Raw genomic sequence first — 22,773 nt, 5'->3', positions numbered from 1 at the left:
AGGATTATGACCCAAAACACACAGCTTGGACTATTCTGAAGTGTCCTTCTATGAGCCTTGACCTAAATCCTATTGAGCATCTTTGGAAAGAGCTGAAACATGCCGTCTAGAAAAGGCAACCTTCAAACACGACACAACTGGAGCAGTTTGCTCTGGAGGAGCGGCCAAAATACCTGTCGGGAGGTGCAGAAGTCTCATTGACAGTTACAGGAATCGTTTGATTGCAGTGATTGCCTCAAAATGTTGTGCAACAAAATATTAAGTTAAGGAACCATCATTTTTGTTCAGGCCTATTTCATGAGTTTTATTTTTTTTTATTCTGTGGAAGCATGGTTGGAAAGCAAAGTCTGACTTTCATTTGTTCATTTTCATAGATCTTTTATTATTACTCAAGTTATTTCTGTGACCATTGTGGGTTTTTCTGTCGCTAAATGAGGGGTACCAACAATTTTGACCACATGTCTATGTGCAAATTCACGCTACCTGGGGTTGGTTTCTGACCCGATATAGGCTTGGTAACAGATGTGGCTAATATCTAATGAAGAACTTGTGGCAGCATACCATTCTGGTGTTAATGGGGGATCTTGGAAGTGACGGATGGAGGTTTATATGTGTATCCCTGGCCTGGGACTGGTGATATACTGTATATACCGCCCTCACTGCAGAGTGCCCCGATAACCAGTACGTGACAGGACAGCCTCTCCGGCGACAACTTATCCTAGGCGCCGTTCCCTGACTGACCTGAGGGTAAGGGGAGCACCAGAGAGCTGCAAGTTCATAACTAAATAGAAACGTTAAGTGTTTTTTGTGACAACACCCCGCTCTTACTTTCATCTGGGGCCCCCTTCTGGTTGGTATCTCCCTCTTATTTTGTCTGGGTCTTGATTTATATTATGGCTTGCAGCTTCAGATCTGTGCGACTCCATTTGCACATATGACAGGGCCTTTATTGCACTTACTTTTTTGTGCGGGCCTTACTATTTGTCTTTCATGGGCTATGGTGGGTTAACTATAGCATTTGTTATCGTGGCCATTACTTTGACTGGGCTATAGGTATATACTCGCCCAAACAGGATTTATGCTGGCCACTATATTAGCTGCGCTTTGCTTCCTTTTTTTTTTTTTTTTTTTTTTTTTTTTAATATATTCATGATTGCTATAGGAGGTCTTTTGCCATCTGTTATTCTTGGGGCATTACTATATATGTTTATGGTGACTATTGTATATTTATATTGATATTTTTGTTACTGTGTATTTATTGTCATCATTCTATTAACCATTGGGATTGTGTATGGTTACTATTGTATATTTATATTCATGTTGATATTTTTTGTTACTATGTATTTATTGTCATCATTCTATTTACCATTTGGATTGTGGATGTAGTGCCCTCACAGCATAGGGGGTCCAGGAGTGGGGTGCTATTGCTCTGTTTTTACTTATGTTTTATGCATTTTTTCTGCTGTTTTGGTGTACTTAATAAAGCTTTATATTATTACTATTTGGTGTAGTGTGCGGGCTTTTACGGTAGTGCCTTTTTTCTCTTTCTTGCTCATGTAGTTCATTACTACCGGCCCCTTGGCACCTCCCTGTTACTTTGACTATAGTTGTGCGCCTGGTTTCTCTTTATTATACATTTTGTGACAACCCTGGCAGAATTTTTGCTTTCTTGACCTTATTTCAAAGAGAATATGAATGATAACACCAAAACTTTATCTCCACTCATGGTTAGTGGTTGGGTGAAGCCATTTATTGTCAAACTACTGTGTTTTCTCTTTTTAAATCATAATGACAACACAAAACATCCAAATGACCCTGATCAAAAGTTCACATACCCCGGTGATTTTGGCCTGATAACATGCAAAGAAGTTGACACAAATGGGGCTGAATGGCTACTAAAGGTAACATCCTCACCTGTGACCTGTTTGCTTGTAATCAGTGTGTGTGCATAAAAGCTGAGTGAGTTTCTGGGATCCAGACAGACTCTTGCATCTATCATCCAGCCACTGACATTTCTGGATTGTGAGTCATGGGTAAAGCAAAAGATTTGTCAACGGATTTATGGGAAAAGGTAGTTGAACTGTATAAAACAGGAAAGGGATACAAAAAGATATCCAAGGAATTGATAATGCCAGTCAGCAGCGTTCAAACAGTGATTAACAAATGGAAAATCAGGGGCTCTGATAAAACAAAAGCACGGTAAGCTAGACCAACAAAAAATATGTCAACAACTGCCAGGAAAATTGTTCGGGATGCAACGAAAAACCCACAAATAACTTCAGCTGAAATACAGGACTCTCTGAAAACTAGCGGTGTGGCTGTTTCAAGATGAACAATAAGGAGGCACTTGAAGAAAAATGGGCTGCATGGTCGAGTCATCAGAAGAAAGCCATTACTGTGCAAATGCCACAAAGTATCTCACCTACAATATGCAAAACATCACAGAGACAAGCCTCAAAACTAACGGAATAAGGTCATTTGGAGTGATGAGACCAAAATTGAACTTTTTGGCCACAACCATAAATGTTTCATTGGGAGAGAGATCAACAAGGCCTATGATAAAAGGAACACCATTCCTACTGTAAAGCATGTAGGTGGATCGCTGATGTTTTGGAGATGTGTGAGCTACAAAGGGCACAGGAAACTTGGTCAAAGTTGAAGGGAAGATGAATGCAGCACGTTATCAGCAAATACTGGAAGCAAATTTGCAATCATCAGCCCGCAAGCTGCGCATGGGACGTACTTGGACGTTCCAACATGACAACGATCCAAAACACAAGGCCAAGTCGACCTGTCATTGGTTACAACAGAACAAAGTGAAGGTTCTGGAGTGGCCATCTCAGTCTACTGACCTCAGTATCATTGAGCCACTCTGGGAAGATCTCAAGCGCACAGTTCATGCTAGACAGCCCAGGAATTTACAGGAACTGGAGAATTTTGCCAAGAAGAGTGGGAGCTTTACCATCTGAGAAAATAAAGAACCTCATCCACAACTACCACAAAAGACTTCAAGAGTCATTGATGTTAGAGGGGGCAATACACGGCATTAAGAAATGGGGTATGTGAACTTTTGATCAGGGTCATTTGGATCTTTTGGGTTGTCAATATGATTTAAAATGAGAAAACACAGTAGTTTGACAATAAATGGCTTCACCCAACCACTAATCATGAGTGGAGAAAAAGTTTTGGCGTTATCATTCATATTCTCTGAAAAAATGCCAAGAAAGCAAAAATTCTGATGGGGTATGTAAACTTTTGAGCACGCCTGTATATTCTTGTACATAGGGACAGTATTATAGTATTTATATTCTTGTACATAGGAGCAGTATTATAGTAGTTATATTCTTGTACATAGGAGCAGTATTATAGTAGTTATATTCTTATACATAGGGGCAGTATTATAGTAGTTATATTCTTGTACATAGGGGCAGTATTATAGTAGTTATATTCTTGTACATAGGGGCAGTATTATAGTAGTCATATTCTTGTACATAGGAGCAGTATTATAGTAGTTATATTCTTATACATAGGAGCAGTATTATAGTAGTTATATTCTTGTACATAGGAGCAGTATTATAGTAGTTATATTCTTGTACATAGGAGCAGTATTATAGTAGTTATATTCTTGTACATGGGGCAGTATTATAGTAGTTATATTCTTGTACATAGGAGCAGTATTAAAGTAGTTATATTCTTGTACATAGGGGCAGTATTATAGTAGAGGCTGGGGCTGACAACCTTTCACATATGTACACAGTCTAGTTTTCAGCAGTAATATATGAAAAAACAGTACTGTAATATAAATTGTGTCATTGATACACTTTATATATAAAGTCCATTTTTTATAGATTTGTGATCTTAGATATGATCTAATGCTGAGATTTTGCTTCCGTTTTTAAGATACTTCTCAGAAGAGGTGACTGCTTTAGAATTGACAGTATCCAAGATTATCAATGATGACTGAATCTGTGAATGAATTCTCCTGATACAAGCTTCCTTATTTTATCTATCTATTATTTATCTGTCTATTATCTATCTATTATCTAACTATTATCTATCTATCTATCTATCTATCTATCTATCTATCTATCTATTATCTATCATCTATCTATCTATTATCTATCTATCTATTTATCTATCTTTCTATTATCTATCTTTCTATTATCTATCTATCTATCTATTATCTATCTATCTATCTATCATCTATCTATTATCTATCTATCTATCATCTATCTATTATCTATCCATCAATCATCTATCATCTATGTATTTATCTATCTATTTATCTATTATCTATCTATTATCTATTTATCTATCTATTATCTGTCTTTCTATTATCTATCATCTATTTATCTACCTACATATCATCTTTCTAATGATTTTTTCTGGCTGTACTGGATGTAATATTTCACCAATGTACAGAAATTAAAAAATACATGGTTCCCTTATAAATAATTGCTCCTTTAACAATTTGATCCGTGCCCATACATTCATCTCAGATAAAGAAAAATCATGGCACTCATTTGATCGACGCACAATTAGGGTCCAAAGCCAATAAGATGTGTATAAAACTTGGCATTCATAACGATGAAAATATTTCTATGATTTTAACAGCAGTCCAGAAAAAAATGTACAAAATAGTCGTAGACGCTTCGGTGACCTTCGTCACTGTACTAAAAGATAAATCAAAATACATATATCCGTCTCACACATGTCATTTTAAGGAGAAATATGCGACCATGAGCAGGTTTTCCTTCATGTCTGAGGTGTGTATCGGCCCAGATCAGCGATGAACTGACCAGTGGCGATCAGCCGTCTCCTACCTCAGACCCCTCGGCCATTCTGGTTAATATTTATACAGAAATGTTCAGATTTACCCCGCCATCCTCACATTGTGTAAACGTCCCTCAGGCCCAAATCATTGAAGCCGAACCTGACCGGACGAAAAAAAAAAACAACAAATGGAATTTTTCCTACTGTACAACTTTAAGACGGTGCGAAAAAGGAAAAATGCGAATTTGTGATGCGGATCGTTCCTTACTGAGTATTCAGATCACATCCCCTCCGCCGGCCACGGAGCTCTGATTCAACATGGAAGGCCGGGCCTTTGTGCGGATGACTGATGTCCCGGCCATTTAATCCAGAGAGAAGACGGCATTTATATCACACAAAACCCCAGCACAAGGCATCCTGGGAATTCTCCAGGACGAGTCGCTCCAGCTTCACGCCCCAAATAGTCAGAAAAAGAAAATAGTAATGGCCGCCGTTCACTGATGAACAGAAAAATATAGGGGAAAAAAACACAATGTAACAGTTTCACATTCAGATTTTTGGCTTTGTTTCCTATTTCTGGGAAGGATTGGGGCATTTACTTTCCAATTAAATTTGCACATCAAAGCCTCCAAATTCTAAAGAAATGCGGCTGAAATGCCATCGGCCTCACTGATACCAATTATTAGTAAATTCCACACATCTTTATATATATACTGTATATATATATATAACCTAAAAAAAGGAATTTGAAATTTCCTAAATATAATTTTTGGAATTTGCTTTTTAACCTTATTTTGCTCATGATTGATTATAACTAATTCACTGCAAGCAGCGGAAGGTTTATCATAAAATTACCGGCCTATTTTCTAAGCACCTCACCAGCGCGGCGCATGGACAAACACATTTTATCATATTTGTTTACTATTTATATATATATATATATATATATATATATATATATATATATATATATATATATATATATATATATATGCTGTATTATTAACATATATATTTTGTTATTCTTTATTTTTTTTTATTTTTTGCTATTTATTATATTCATGTCTGGTCTCTGATAATTTTTTTTTTCTAATGAAATTTGAAAATATGTTATTTATCAGTTTTCTATTATTTAAGAAAAATTTTAGTTTTGGAAAATACTCATTTTTCTATTTGTTTTAATATTATATATATATCAAGAATATAAAAAATATATATTTTCTGACATTTTATAAAGCTAGAATTTTACATTTATATTTCTAAATGTATACTTAACAAATATATAAAAATTCGCAAAATGTTCTAATGGAAATTATGATGGTGAATATATTTGTATTTAAAGGAATTAATGTAATAGCAAATAAATTCTATCACTATTTATCAATTGATTTACAAATTTCAAATCCCCTCAATTTTCAATAATTTATAAAATATTGATCTATTAATTTATAATATGACATCCTCAGTAATAAGTTTTCTGAAGAAATAATAATAAAAATATTAAGAATGGATTCAACCATCGAAATAATCCGAGAAGATGAAATTAAACCGCTTGAAAAGTGAAAATTATATAAAAAAGACAAGTTATCAACAAAGTTACTTAAATATTTTTTCTTTTTACAAATGTCCAAATTAAAATTTTGTGCAAAAGAAAATAGAACAAAAATGAAAATAATATTTGCCATCACTGTGAAATTACCAAATTCAATTATGAACAGATTAAAAATACATTTTTTATTGTTGTCTTGGCCGTCCCTCGCCCACAATATTCACTGTATCAATATAATTAAGTAATTGATATAATTAATAAACGCTGCAGCGATGACACACACACAACTGAGTTACTTGTCATTTTGTAAAAATGTTTATTTCTTTATATTTTTTTCTTTCTTTTTGTTCTTTTTTTTACAACAAATAAAATATTGTGTCATTATTATAAACCCTAAAACTAAAACCAGGTGACAAACAATAACATCAGGTTTTGTGTCTTTGCACTGAATTTATCTTTGTTCATTTTTTTTCTATTTTTTTTTTTTTTAAACAGACAACAGAATTTATTGAAAATAAATAATTGGTAACTATAATAGGCAATTCTGAATAAAATTATTGAAAAAAGCAACTTTTAATGAAAATAGCATTTATTATACATCAGATACTAAATGGATAAAGTAAATGATCTTTTTTATTATTTTTTTTTAAATTAATAAATTCAAAAAGTTCAATATACAAAACTGTACACTTATAAACTTGGCAGAAACATTATTTTGTTGATTGTTTTGGGGCTAAATTTTAGCTCTGACTGGAGAAGAATTAAAAATATCAAAATGCTTATGATGAAAGAAAACACCAGCGGTTATTAACACTTCTGACAATAGATGGAAACAAAATTAACCAAACTTAAATTATAGGTCTGAGACAGGGACAGATATGTGACTAGTTGTACAACAGATATGCACACATACAGCTCTGGATTAGATATGATGGATAATGGGTCTGTGCTGGGCCTGGATTTGAGTCAAGAAAGAATAAAAACATAATTTTTGGTTTGGGTGCAAAAAAAAATTATAATAATATATCTTAACAATGAGAGTAAAATCTGGACTTTGTATGCAAAAAAAGAGCGCATATAGATGTAATTTTTAGGCACGCAACTCTTAATATAATCCTATAGTATCTGACATCTGGGAGCAGAGCTTTATATTATATAATGTTACAAAATTAAATTAAAAAAGAAATACATAAAATGATATATAAATATGCAAACCATGGACATGCAGAGTGGGAATATGAGCAATAACAATGAGCTACATAATGGATGCTTGGACCAAACTCATGGAATATGGGCATTATGGATTTAACAGAAGTTTTACTGTCACATACAGAGAACCCCACCAGCACTGAGACCACAAAAAGTCTTGGGTTTTCATTGGACAAGGGGGGACAGAAAGAGAGATACAGAAACAGAGAGACACAAAGTGATAGAGAGACTTAAAGAGATACAAAAAGATACAGAGACTTAAAGAGATACAAAAAGATACAGATGCAGAGAGAGGGTCCAGCCACACTCCAGGCTGGTCCTGTCCTTGCTGGGCCCCCAGCACTGACACCCCCACAGACAATAATCATGACACCCCAATAATAATCAGCAAACCAGGGATAACATGGAGAAATGCCTACAATGCTGGGTTGTCTGGATACATGACATGCACAATGGTGGCTTTAGCCAGGCTTCTCATTAACAGTCACTTAATATATGACACAGCAGACAAGGGCTTCTGCAGAGAGAGTAGTAGTACCTTGTTACACAACAGTTAACACTATAGAGGATGATGAGGGTGATGATGACTGCAGGGACCATCCTGAAACACAAGGCTGGATAAAGCAAGAAATCGCCTTCACAAATATTGTGTACTGAGTGACCACATGGAGAAAAAAAAAACACAGGAAAAAAAAGAGAATCCCAGATCCATCTCCAGAGTGAGAGGAGAAACGATTGTAAAACCAAAGTCACCTGAAATCTTAGATCTGATGTCATCAAGGCGCAGGAAGGTGAGAGGCACAGGTCTGATGGGACAGAAGATCCCACAACACACAAACTTCTCTTCTTGGTAGTAAACAGCAGGTTTGTATCAGTTATATTGCCAGATTTGGAACAAGCAGCTCCTCGAGTCTTTATTGATTTTTTTTTTTTTTTACTTTTTTTAATTAATTTTTTTTTTTGCAAAAGTTTTTGTGTCATTTTTCGTTCCGCCATGAAGAATAGAACATAAGTTAAAGACAAAAAAAAGTAAAAAAAAAAATTCCACTGTTTCTCATTGTTTGTTTTGAGGTCCAGGCAAGAGGTCAAGAGCCTATAGTCAAAGATCATGGCAGGAGGTGTCTGTTTTGACATTGTGGGAGAAGACCTCGTGCTGCTGGGGGTCTCCTGGTGGGGTCATCCTCTTCTCCTTTTGTCTTCTATTACAAAACCAGACCCGGACCACTTCTTTCTCCAGCTGCAGGCTGTCTGCCAGGGAGGAGATCTCCTGGGCGGCTGGCTTGGGGCATTTGAGGAAATGGGTCTCCAGTACCCCTTTGACACTCACCTCTATTGAGGTCCTCTTCTTCCTTTTCCTGCCCTGGGCAGCTATTTTGTCGATGCTGGTGGGGCTACCTGTGGATGAGTCTGCTTCCTCCAGCCACTTGTTAAGCAGTGGCTTTAGCTTGCACATGTTCTTAAAGCTGAGCTGCAGAGCCTCAAACCTGCAGATGGTGGTCTGGGAGAAGACATTGCCATACAGGGTCCCCAGGGCCAAGCCAACATCTGCTTGGGTGAAGCCCAGCTTGATGCGTCTTTGTTTAAACTGCTTGGCAAACTGCTCCAACTCATCCGAGGTTGGGGTCTCCTCGTCCGAATGGTCCTGGCAGTGGTGAGAACCTAGGTCCACATGGTCGCTGGTGTCCCCTCGGAGCACTGGGTGCAAGCTTTGCGTGGTGACCGTCTGTGGAGGAGGGGTGAGGCCACCATGGTCCAGCATGCCACTGACACTGAAGCCAGGCTGGGAGTAGAGGTTTATAGCCTGTCCACTGGAGGTGAGCGATGGGTTGTGAGCTGGGCTGGCTCCCCATGCATTGGGGTGGTTTGTATGGGGTGAGTGATGGCTGACATGAGGTGACCTGTGATGGATGATGGTGCCCAGCTGAAGGTCTTCTCTGCCGGGTTTAATGTCCTGTTGGTCCAGAGGGCTGCTGGTTAAACTTGAAGCCCAAGGGTTGGCATCTCCTAGGCTGCCCATCCAGTGGTGTCCCAGAGGGTGGCCATTGCTGGGCATCCCCTGCAGATAGTCACTTTGGAGTAATTTTTGGGGGTTCCTGAAGGGACTCCCTTGCTGCATGCCCGAGGAATCTGCATGAACCAGGGATGTGGTGCTGAGGATGCTGTAGGGATTGGAAGCAGCTGTGGCCATTGCTCGGTGTGGATCCCCTACCAGCTAGGATGTGCTAAGGGTGCAGCTCCAGCCTTTGACATCTACAAGGCAAGGAAGCCAAATCACTAACCGGGGTGTGAGTGACAGCCGCTGCAGCCAATGGGGAGCCCTCCTCTGCTGGCTAGCCTCCCCTCCTGCCAATGGACCACCGGTGGGAGGGACCCTGCAGCCACAGCAGCTTGGGACACGCAGGGGTTAAATGGGACTGAGTAGGAAGTGAGCAAAGCTGGGTCCTCCATTGGCTCCTGCGGGCTGAGGGTCCAGAGCGCCCGAATTAACCCTTCCCTACCCCCAGCGCCAGCCATCAAAGCAAAGGACAATAATGAAGATTAATTCGTGTTATTGCATGAAGTGAACGGAGGCTGAATGTGTCCCCTGTCCCCATCCTCCCCGGGCTCCAGCCTCACAGACACGTCCACATGCAGCACACGGCAGCCCCACGCGTGGAAGGAACAGCGAGCAGGATCCTCCAGGATCCCAGAGACCAGTGCAAAGCCACCCTGTGTGCATGAGAGGTGGAAAGCAAAAGACAAGAAGATGGATGGGGAACATTAATACAAATAGCAAAAAAGACAATAAAATATGGGGAATTGTCTGCTGTTTGGTTTCTGCCGCAATTTCGGTAAATGTAGTGTTTGTCGATTTCTATAATGTCTTCGTATAGAATGACATATACAATGTGTCTGCACACAATTCTACATATATACAATGCATCTGTGCAGTCTCCATATTAATACATTGGAAAGTGTCAAATGGGTGCAGGTTTGGGTGCATTCGTGGGGTCAGCGTCTCCCGCGCAGACTTTGCGTTGTGTTTTCCACCCTCGTTAAATACATTAGTTAAAAAAAAAGCAGACGAAAAGCAATGACCTTTCCCGGCATAATAGACGAGGATCCGCGCCGCCGCCTCATTCTATTTGCACTTATAGAGCTGCGCATCCGCCTCTTATTGGTTTGGAAATTCCATGAAATCTATTGCCGGCTCCCAGGTTAAGCTGGATTTCCATTAGCATACATTTTCATCTGTTTAGCAGAAATAAAGGAAGGAGCCCCGTGCACAAAGTCATTAAGGCTTTAGTTTCTGCCAGACGCCACAACTGGGGGAAAGTGGGGGGAAAGCTCCGAATAATGAGACCCTGTCCCCAGGAAGAAGGTAAGAAGAACTTAGGGTGCAGGAGAAAAGAGGAGCTGCAGCGGATGGGGAGAGGGGGCTGAATGCAGGGGTGCAAGATGACAACAAATGGTGGGCAATATGCAGGGGGTACCAAGGCAGGAGGGTGAGCCAGGGGCAGCAGGGAGACAGCTGAGGGTTTCTGGGGACACTATTCTCTCATACAGTGCTAATTCTGTGCAGGATAATTAGCAGGTCCCGGCGCAGGCTCTAGCTGCTGATCCTTCATCCGGGTAAATACAGAGGTGGATGTTATTGGGGATATAGGCGTGTTGTTTCTATACAGTCGGGGTGCAAATACTTTCAAGCAGCATGGAGTGCAGAGTCTCAGTACCTGCAGCCGCCCCCTCTCCCCATGCAGAGATTTATCCTTAATGCTAAATATTTACATTTATCTTTCAATTGTTTTATACATAAGTAAATAAATGACTCCAGGTTGGTGCCGGCGTATACCAGGCAGTGTGGTAGTGGGTGCAGAGGTGCAGACATGGTCCGTGTAGACCTCTGTGGAGAGGTCAGCTTGTGTTTCCTGCAAGTGTCATGGACTTTGCATTGCTCGTGCAGTGTCTGCCTGCGCCTATGTGTGTGCGCGACATTTGGCAATAATCTTATTCAGCAATATCAACCTGTCACCTCTGGGTTTCTGTTACAATGTATCCACATTTCGTTTTAAGATCAATGTTTGATTTAACTAATTACAAGTGTGTACATTTCATCATTCCTATGGGGGAGCCATTATAGGCCTCTGCCAGGTTCTGTGTGCAGTGAAGTCCGAGCCCCTGGTGCTTTACTCTCAGCTCATATCACCCCTGTATATGGCATAGCATGGGCATCTATGGGCATCTGTGGGCACATCTGCTCTGTGGCTGCAGCTTTTACCCATTTATGCCTCATAGTTTGCTAGTTTGGTCATCCCCTCCCCATATGTGTCATAAGCCACATAGTTACCCCTATATGTGGCATTATTTCTCAGATTCCTATATTAGCTGTGTAGTAACCCCCTGTGTGTGGCATTGATTGCCAGTTCCCTCTATAAGCAGTGCAGTTACCCCCAGTATATGACATTACTTCCCAGTTTCTTCTATTAGTATGTTGCATTTATTGCTAGTATATTATATGTGTAGTTTATATGTGGTATTATTTATTTGCCAGTTTATTAGATATGTAGTAACCCCCTACTAGTGACATTATTTGCCAGTTTCCTCTATTAGTTGTGTTGTTCTCTCCTGTATGTGGAATTACCTGCCATTATATTAGAGAACCATATGTAGCATTATTTGCCAGTTTCCTCTGTTATTTGTTTATCTACGCCCTCTATGTGGCATTCTTTTCTATTTTCATCACTAAGATGTATAGTTACCCTCTGTATGCAGCATTATTTGCCAGTTTCCTCCATAGATTCTTAGTCACCCTCTATGTGTGGCATAATTTTCCTGTCTCTTCCATGAGTTGTGCGCTTCCACCCTGTATGCCACATTATTTGCCAGTTTCCAGCATGACCCTATGTGTGTGACATGGGCTGTGATTTTTTTTTGCCCTTCTGTGTGACATTATTTGGCCTCATTGGAACTTTCCTCCTATTGTCTGGAGCTCCCTCAGTTTAATGTGTTTATGTCTAATCCCAGGTTCATGCTGCAGAGAGGTGTTAGTGACTCCTGCCTCCCTGCTGCTTGCTAAGCTGCTGCTTGTTGCTGCTGCTGTAGAGCTCAGTGTTGGAGGATAAATGTAATGATTATGGGTCTGTGTGGCTAACATTGATCCTGTGATTTTCAGGTGAGAGCTGCATATTGAAATGTCGAAATAGGTAGATCGATAATAGATAGATATACAGATAGATAATACATAGATGATAGATAGATAATAGATAGATAGATAATAGATAGATGATAGATAATAGATAGATAGATAGATAGATAGATAGATAGATAGATAGATAGATAGATAGATAGATAGATAATATAGATATGTTCTAGTGTGTCCTGTTCTATTCTTTCTCTTACATCATTTCCCACATTTGTTGCAGTAAGTTATACCTAGTCCCTCTGTACTTGTAGTGGGCTAGTCCTTGTTCCTGGCTTGGGGCATGGGCTATCTTCGTTTCTTCTCCCTTTTTAGCACAGATTGTTCCTGTCCCTGTTTCTCTAGCACTGAGGTTCAGGCTCAGGTTATTCCCAGACTTTTTTTTTCATTATGGCATCTGATGTCATTTGCACAGTCCAGTGATGTGTGAATGCTCTCTCTCTATTAGATAGTTCTTAATTAGCAAAGTGATCCTGTCTTATATTAGGGCCCCTATTATTTTTGGGGGGTTTTCAGGCTTTATGGAAATGGTGTTGGGTTATGTCACTTTATTCTACTTCTTCTTGCGGTAGGGCACAGTCTGTTCCTATGTTTTTTTTCCAGTCACTTTCCCTTATGCTTTTCTTTTTTTTTTACAGTTGATTGCAGGATTTTGTCACCTGCACTGAATTTCTCTGTTTCTGTCGTTTCTTTAGCAATCCCTTCATTCTTTGTGTCCTATGCATTGCGTTGGTAATAGCTGCCACTGTTTTATGTTTCCATTGTCGTGGATTTTGTTGCATTGATTTTAATGCAATTCGTGTTTTCCTGCAATATTTTATGTTACCCCTCAGAAGTGTCTGCTAATGGAAGAAGTCCCACATTCATGTCGCCTTGCAATGCTTCTACAGCAATTCATGCCCATGTTTTGGTTCAGAATAGTGTAAAGCTGGATGCTGTCCTTATATATCCCTGCTGCCTGCACGCAGTCAGTATGAGAACTTTACTGCCCCTATTTTCTTGCAGTTGGTTGCAATGAATTCTTGAGTTGTCCCTATTTTCTTGAAGTGGATCTCAGCTGTCCCCTTTCATTGCAATTAATCTCAGGCTGTCCCCCTTTTCTCGCACTGGATATCATGTTGTCCCCTTTTTCTTGCCGTGCACTGCAAGCTGTCCCCCTTTACATGCAATGGATCTCATCCTGTCCCCTTTTCCTTGATGTGGATCTTATGCTATTCCCCTTTTCTTGCAGAGGAACTCAGGCTGTCCCCCTTTTCTTGCAGTGCATTGCAAGCTGTCCCTCTTTTCATGCAATGGATTTCATGTCCCCTTTTTCTTGCAGTGCATCTCAGGCTATCTTCCTTTCCTTGCAGTGCATTGCAAGCTGTCCTTCTTTCCTTGCAGTGGATATTAGACTGTCCCCTTTTCTTGCAGTGCATTGCAGGCTGTCCCTCTTTCCTTGCAGTGCATTGCAGGCTATCCCCTTTTCTTGCAGTGTATATCAGACTGTCCCCCTTTTCTCGTTGTGGATATCAGACGGTCCCCCTTTTCTTCCTGTGCATTGCAGGCTGTCCCCCTTTTCTTGCAGTGCATTGCAGGCTGTCCCCATTTTCTTGCAGTGGATATCAGGCTGTCCCCCTTTTCTTACTGTGGATCTCAGGCTGCCCCCCTTTTCTGCAGTGGATCTAAGGCTGTCCCCCTTTCCTTGCAGAGGATCTCAGGCTATCCCCCTTTTCTTGCAGTGGATCTCAGGCTATCCCCCTTTTCTTGCAGTGGATCTCAGGCTGTCCCCCTTTTCTTGCAGTGGATCTCAGGCTGCCCCTCCTTTTCCTGCAGTGGATCTAAGGCTGTCCCCCTTTCCTTGCAGAGGATCTCAGGCTATCCCCCTTTTCTTGCAGTGGATCTCAGGCTGTCCTCCTTTCCTTGCAGAGGATCTCAGGCTATCCCCCTTTTCTTGCAGTGGATCTCAGGCTGTCCTCCTTTCCTTGCAATGGATATCAGGCTGTCCCCCTTTCCTTGCAGTGGATCTCAGACTGTCCCCCTTTTTTTGCAATGGATCTCAGACTATCCCCCTTTCCTTGCAGTGGATCTCAGGCTGTCCCCCTTGTCTTGCAGTGGATCTCAGGCTGTACCCCTTTTCTTGCAGTGGATCTCAGGCTGTCCCCCTTTTTTGCAGTGGATCTCAGACTGTCCCCTTTCCGTGCAGTGGATCTCAGGCTGTCCCCCTTTTCTTGCAGTGGATCTCAGGCTGTCCCCCTTTTCTTGCAGTGGATCTCAGGCTGTCCCCCTTTTTTGCAGTGGATCTCAGACCGTCCCCCTTTTCTTGCAGTGGATCTCAGGCTGTCCCCCTTTTCTTGCAGTGGATCGCAGGCTGTCCCCTTTCCCTGCAGTGGATCTCAGGCTGTACCCTTTCCTTGCAGTGGATCTCAGGCTGTACCCTTTCCTTGCAGTGGATCGCAGGCTGTACCCTTTCCTTGCAGTGGATCTCAGGCTGTACCCTTTCCTTGCAGTGGATCGCAGGCTGTCCCTTGAGATGAAGCTGAGAGGTCTCTGTAGCTGGGAGCTGTCACTCTCACTCCCCCGGTGTAACAGATGCGGCCCTGTCCCCTCTTTCCCTTTATTCCCTCTCGCATTTTTCTCTCCATGATCCGGGTTTCCATAGAGAGCAGAATAAAGGGGGGACCATGGCCACAAATCCCCTGCCCTGCGCGGAATAAAAGGAGCCTCATTCAATAGGCGACCCCGTCTGGACCTGCGAGAAAGGACTCAGCCGAGGAGGAGAAACTGTTACAAGGGCGAAAAGATCACAGTCAATTCACAGCAACTAAAGTGCAACATGGAGGATAATCCCAAACTCCTGTGCCCACTGCCTGCCCTGCAAGACTGGCATTGTCCCTTATCTACAGCTGCAGCAACAATGCCTGAATGATACCAGTGACTATTGTGGGTTAATAGTAACAATGAGAATAAATACATAATATAAAGAACCCTGTGCCCACTGCTGGGGTGACCAGTGCTGCACAGTGTACAGCTGCTACAGCACTAACCCAGCATGATAATCATCTGCCCCTAGAAAGATACATATAATGATAATAATAATAATAATAATAATAACAATAATAATAATAGTAATAATGTAATGATAATAATAATAACAGCAATACAAATGTATTGATAATAATATTAATAATAATGTAATAACTATTAAAATATAACAATCAAAATGTTATTAATAATAGTAACAATAATATAAATGCAACATTAAGAATAATAAAATAAAAATAATAAAATATAACAATCAAAATATTAATATTATATGCAACAATAATAATACAATAATATAATAATAAAATAAGAATAATAAAATGTAACAATCAAAATGTTAATAATAACAATAATAATATAAATGTAGCAATATTAATAATAATGCAGTAGCATTATCTGATTGACCAAGGGGCTCCTATATTGCCTCATAAACAATATAAAAAAATAAATAATAAACTTAATAATAATCTCCCCTAGGCAGTTTCATTATCTATTAACCACATAAATATAATAATAATAATAATAATAATAATAATAATAATAATAATAATAATAATAATAATAATATAAACATAATAATAATATAGATTATTATTATTTGTAATAATAATAATAACAAATAATAGCACTCCTCCTCCTCCTCAGAATGTTTTGCAGTCATTCTTGGATTTGTTCATTCTTGGATTTGTTCATTCTTGGATTTGTATATAGGGCTAATTTTAGTGGATGACGCTTTAGATATTTCAAATTCTTCAGGTGTAGTAATAGCCATGAAATGTCTGACAATTCTGGCAGTATATGACTCCTCGTCCTCATCCCTGATCTCCAGGTCTCTCCTCATCCTCATTCCTGATCTCCAGGTCTCTTCTCATCCTCATCCCTGATCTCCAGGCCCTCCTCATCCTCATCCTCATCCCCAGGTCTCTCCTCATCCTCATCCCCTGATCTCCGGGTCTCTCCTCATCCTCATCCCCTGATCTCCAGGTCTCTCCTCATCCTCATCCCCTGATCTCCAGGTCTCTCCTCATCCTCATCCCTTGATCTCCAGGTCTCTCCTCATCCTCATCCCCTGATCTCCAGGACTCTCCTCATCCTCATCTCCAGGTCTCTCCTCATCCTCATCCCTTGATCTCCAGGTCTCTCCTCATCCTCATCCCCTGATCTCCAGGACTCTCCTCATCCTCATCTCCAGGTCTCTCCTCATCCTCATCCCCTGATCTCCCGGTCTCTCCTCATCCTCACCCCCTGATCTCCAGGTCTCTCCTCATCCCCTGATCTCCAGGTCTCTCCTCATCCTCATCTCCTGATCTCCAGGTCTCTCCTCATCCTCATCCCCTGATCTCCAGGTCTCTCCTCATCCTCATCCCCTGATCTCCAGGTCTCTCCTCATCCTCATCCCCTGATCTCCAGGTCTCTCCTCATCCTCATCCCCTGATCTCCAGGTCTCTCCTCATCCTCATCCCCTGATCTCCAGGTCTCTCCTCATCCTCATCCCCTGATCTCCAGGTCTCTCCTCATTCTCATCCCCTGATCTCCAGGTCTCTCCTCATCCTCATCCCTGATCTCCAGATCTCTCATCCTCATCCCTGATCTCCAGGTCTCTCCTCACCCCTGTCTGGCAGTTCTCTGCGCTCTTTTGCGCCTTTTCTTGTGATTTGCACTCTCTGCCGCAGAGCTGTCACTCCAGTCTTGACATCTCTACAGGGACAGCAAGGAGCAAATAATGGGGGGAGTATAATAATACAGGGGGAGCTGGAGTATCTGCTGTAATAATAGGGGGGAGCTGAGGGATGGAGCAGCTGCCGGGGGATATTGATGGAGAAGAGGTGATGGACCCAAAATTACAAAACAAGAGAAAGTTTATTCTTGTTTGACTTTGTTCTAAAAATAAGAGAAATATAATAATGTTATATTTTCATATCTTCAATCACTACTGAGCGATGATATCAGTGATAATGTTGCACAATAATGTATCTCACACCCGACATTACAGAACTCCTTCCCTAAATTCATGTGATAGGTTGAGGGTGATTGTTCCTTCTCTGGTTGTTTATTAATGTTTATACATGAAATGAATGTTTTGCTCTGAACAAATAATCGCAGTACTGGATCAGACATTTGTCGCAGGGAGCAGATGTCGCAGAAGGTAACTTGTCTTTAGAGCGGAGATCTCAGATCTCAGACAAGTTTGTGGCTCTAATCGCCGCACTTACCCCCAAAAATCCTCACATTGGATGCAATATTCTGCATTTTCGTTGGCTCCATAATGATTCCTTGTATTAAAGCTGCAGATAATTTGCGACATTTATTGGATGAGGATCTGATTGTGAATTGTTATGGATCTGCGATATTAGAGGTGCAGGGAGGACGCAGGGAGTGGATCCTCGTGTTTCCTTCTGTTGGGAGCAATGTGCTTCTAGTTACAGGATGACAAATGAGTCTCTCTGGCTTAATCAGGAGCCATGACGGCCCCCCACCCCCAATAACCGTCACGTGACGCCCCCCAAACTCCTCACAGTCCTCCCTGATTCTCTGCACTGTCCCCCCAGCGCTAAGATATCCCCCGGTATAAGGACGGGTAACAAAAACTAATATACATTCTAGATGATGGAAAGATACAATGTACATAAATAATAGGATTCTGATAAGCAAGAAATGTGGAGGGAGGAGACAGGAGGAGCGTTATATACAGGGAGGACCATATACACAAGCATCTCATGAATGGGGGAAAGGGGATTATAGGCTGAGTTTATAGAGGAGTATTACTGGACACATAGAATTATGTATGGATGTGTATATACAGGGGCAACATATAGGACATATATACTGATATATGGATGTGTATATACAGAACCAACATATAGGACATATATACTGATATATGGATGTTTATATACAGGGGCAGCATATAGGACATATATACTGATATATGGATGTGTACTGTATATACAGGGGCAGCATATAGGACATATGTACTGATATATGGATGTGTACTGTATATACAGGGGCAGCATATAGGACATATATACTGATATATGGATGTGTATATACAGGGGCAGCATATAGGAAATATATACTGATATATGGATGTTTATATACAGGGGCAGCATATAGGACATATATACTGATATATGGATGTGTGTATACAGAACCAACATATAGGACATATATACTAATATATGGATGTGTATATACAGAACCAACATATAGGACATATATACTGATATATGGATGTGTATATACAAGGGCAGCATATAGGACATATATACTGATATATGGATGTGTATATACAGGGGCAGCATATAGGACATATATACTGATATATGGATGTGTGTATACAGAACCAACATATAGGACATATATACTGATATATGGATGTGTATATACAGGGGCAGCATATAGGACAGATGTACTGATATATGGATGTGTATATACAGGGGCAGAATATAGGACATATATACTGATATATGGATGTGTGTATACAGAACCAACATATAGGACATATATACTGATATATGGATGTGTATATACAAGGGCAGCATATAGGACATATATACTGATATATGGATGTGTATATACAGAACCAACATATAGGACATATATACTGATATATGGATGTGTATATACAAGGGCAGCATATAGGATATATATACTGATATATGGATGTGTATATACAGGGGCAGCATATAGGACATATATACTGATATATGGATGTGTATATACAGGGGCAGCATATAGGACATATGTACTGATATATGGATGTGTGTATACAGAACCAACATATAGGATATATATACTGATATATGGATGTGTATATACAAGGGCAGCATATAGGACATATATACTGATATATGGATGTGTATATACAGAACCAACATATAGGACATATATACTGATATATGGATGTGTATATACAGGGGCAGCATATAGGACATATGTACTGATATATGGATGTGTATATACAGGACCAACATATAGGACATATATATTAATATATGGATGTGTATATACAAGGGCAGCATATAGGACATATATACTGATATATGGATGTGTATATACAGGGGCAGCATATAGGACATATATACTGATATATGGATGTGTGTATACAGAACCAACATATAGGACATATATACTGATATATGGATGTGTATATACAGGGGCAGCATATAGGACATATATACTGATATATGGATGTGTATATATAGGGGCAGCATATAGGACATATGTACTGATATATGGATGTGTATATACAGGACCAACATATAGGACATATATACTGATATATGGATGTGTGTATATACAGGACCAACATATAGGACATATATACTGATATATGGATGTGTATATACAGGGGCAGCATATAGGACATATATACTGATATATGGATGTGTATATACAGGACCAACATATAGGACATATATACTGATATATGGATGTGTATAAACAGGGGCAGCATATAAGTCATATATACTGATATATGGATGTAAATGTACAGGGGCAGCATATAGGACATATATACTGATATATGGATGTGTGTATATACAGGGGCAGCATATAGGACATATATACTGATATATGGATGTGTATATACAAGGGCAGCATATAGGACATATATATTGATATATGGATGTGTATATACAGGGGCAGCATATAGGACATATATACTGATATATGGATGTGTGTATACAGGGGCAGCATATAGAACCTATGTTCTGATATATGGATGTGTATATACAGGACCAACATATAGAACATATATACTGATATATGGATGTGTATATACAGGACCAACATATAGGACATATATACTGATATATGGATGTGTATATACAGGGGCAGCATATAGGACATATATACTGATATATGGCTGTGTATATACAGGACCAACATATAGGACATATATACTGATATATGGATGTGTATAAACAGGGGCAGCATATAAGTCATATATACTGATATATGGATGTAAATGTACAGGGGCAGCATATAGGACATATATACTGATATATGGATGTGTGTATATACAGGGGCAGCATATAGGACATATATACTGATATATGGATGTGTATATACAAGGGCAGCATATAGGACATATATACTGATATATGGATGTGTATATACAGGGGCAGCATATAGGACATATATACTGATATATGGATGTGTGTATACAGAACCCACATATAGGACATATATACTAATATATGGATGTGTATATACAAGGGCAGCATATAGGATATATATACTGATATATGGATGTGTATATAAAGGGGCAGCATATAGGACATATATACTGATATATGGATGTGTATATACAGGGGCAGCATATAGGACATATGTACTGATATATGGATGTGTGTATACAGAACCAACATATAGGACATATATACTAATATATTGATGTGTATATACAAGGGCAGCATATAGGACATATATACTGATATATGGATGTGTATATACAGGGGCAGCATATAGGACATATATACTGATATATGGATGTGTGTATACAGAACCAACATATAGGACATATATACTGATATATGGATGTGTATATACAAGGGCAGCATATAGGATATATATACTGATATATGGATGTGTATATACAGGGGCAGCATATAGGACATATGTACTGATATATGGATGTGTATATACAGGACCAACATATAGGACATATATACTAATATATGGATGTGTATATACAGGGGCAGCATATAGGACATATATACTGATATATGGATGTGTATATACAGGACCAACATATAGGACATATATACTGATATATGGATGTGTATATACAGGGGCAGCATATAGGACATATATACTGATATATGGATGTGTGTATATACAGGGGTAGCATATAGGACATATATACTGATATATGGATGTGTATATACAAGGGCAGCATATAGGACATATATACTGATATATGGATGTGTATATACAGGGGCAGCATATAGGACATATATACTAATATATGGATGTGTATATACAAGGGCAGCATATAGGACATATATACTGATATATGAATGTGTATATACAGGGGCAGCATATAGGACATATATACTGATATATGGATGTGTGTATACAGGGGCAGCATATAGGACATATGTACTGATATATGGATGTGTATATACAGGACCAACATATAGGACATATATACTGATATATGGATGTGTATATACAGGGGCAGCATATAGGACATATGTACTGATATATGGATGTGTATATACAGGACCAACATATAGGACATATATACTGATATATGGATGTGTATATACAGGACCAACATATAGGACATATATACTAATATATGGATGTGTATATACAGGACCAACATATAGGACATATATACTGATATATGGATGTGTATATACAGGACCAACATATAGGACATATATACTAATATATGGATGTGTATATACAGGGGCAGCATATAGGACATATATACTGATATATGGATGTGTATATACAGGGGCAGCATATAGGACATATGTACTGATATATGGATGTGTATATACAGGACCAACATATAGGACATATATACTGATATATGGATGTGTATATACAGGGGCAGCATATAGGACATATATACTGATATATGGATGTGTATATACAGGACCAACATATAGGACATATATACTGATATATGGATGTGTATATACAGGACCAACATATAGGACATATATACTAATATATGGATGTGTATATACAGGACCAACATATAGGACATATATACTGATATATGGATGTGTATATACAGGACCAACATATAGGACATATATACTAATATATGGATGTGTATATACAGGGGAAGCATATAGGACATATATACTGATATATGGATGTGTATATACAGGACCAACATATAGGACATATATACTAATATATGGATGTGTATATACAGGACCAACATATAGGACATATATACTGATATATGGATGTGTATATACAGGACCAACATATAGGACATATATACTAATATATGGATGTGTATATACAGGGGCAGCATATAGGACATATATACTGATATATGGATGTGTAT

At 39.3% G+C, this 22,773-nt stretch overlaps 1 protein-coding gene across 1 annotated transcript; it reads right to left on the bottom strand.

Moving 5' to 3' along the window:
• Positions 1-6,590: 6,590 nt before the first annotated feature.
• POU3F4 (POU class 3 homeobox 4) lies at positions 6,591-9,765 on the bottom strand. The gene has a single exon (XM_077286455.1). The coding sequence runs from the start codon at positions 9,717-9,719 to the stop codon at positions 8,631-8,633; it is 1,089 nt and encodes a 362-aa protein (XP_077142570.1). The 5' UTR covers positions 9,720-9,765; the 3' UTR covers positions 6,591-8,630.
• Between the last annotated feature and the right edge of the window lie 13,008 nt (positions 9,766-22,773).

Source organism: Ranitomeya variabilis, chromosome 2 (genome assembly GCF_051348905.1).
Source record: "Ranitomeya variabilis isolate aRanVar5 chromosome 2, aRanVar5.hap1, whole genome shotgun sequence".
In the NCBI taxonomy this organism is placed as follows: Eukaryota; Metazoa; Chordata; class Amphibia; order Anura; family Dendrobatidae; genus Ranitomeya; species Ranitomeya variabilis.
The sequence above is the reverse complement of the archived record's forward strand: the minus strand, read 5'-3'. Positions and strand labels throughout refer to the sequence as shown.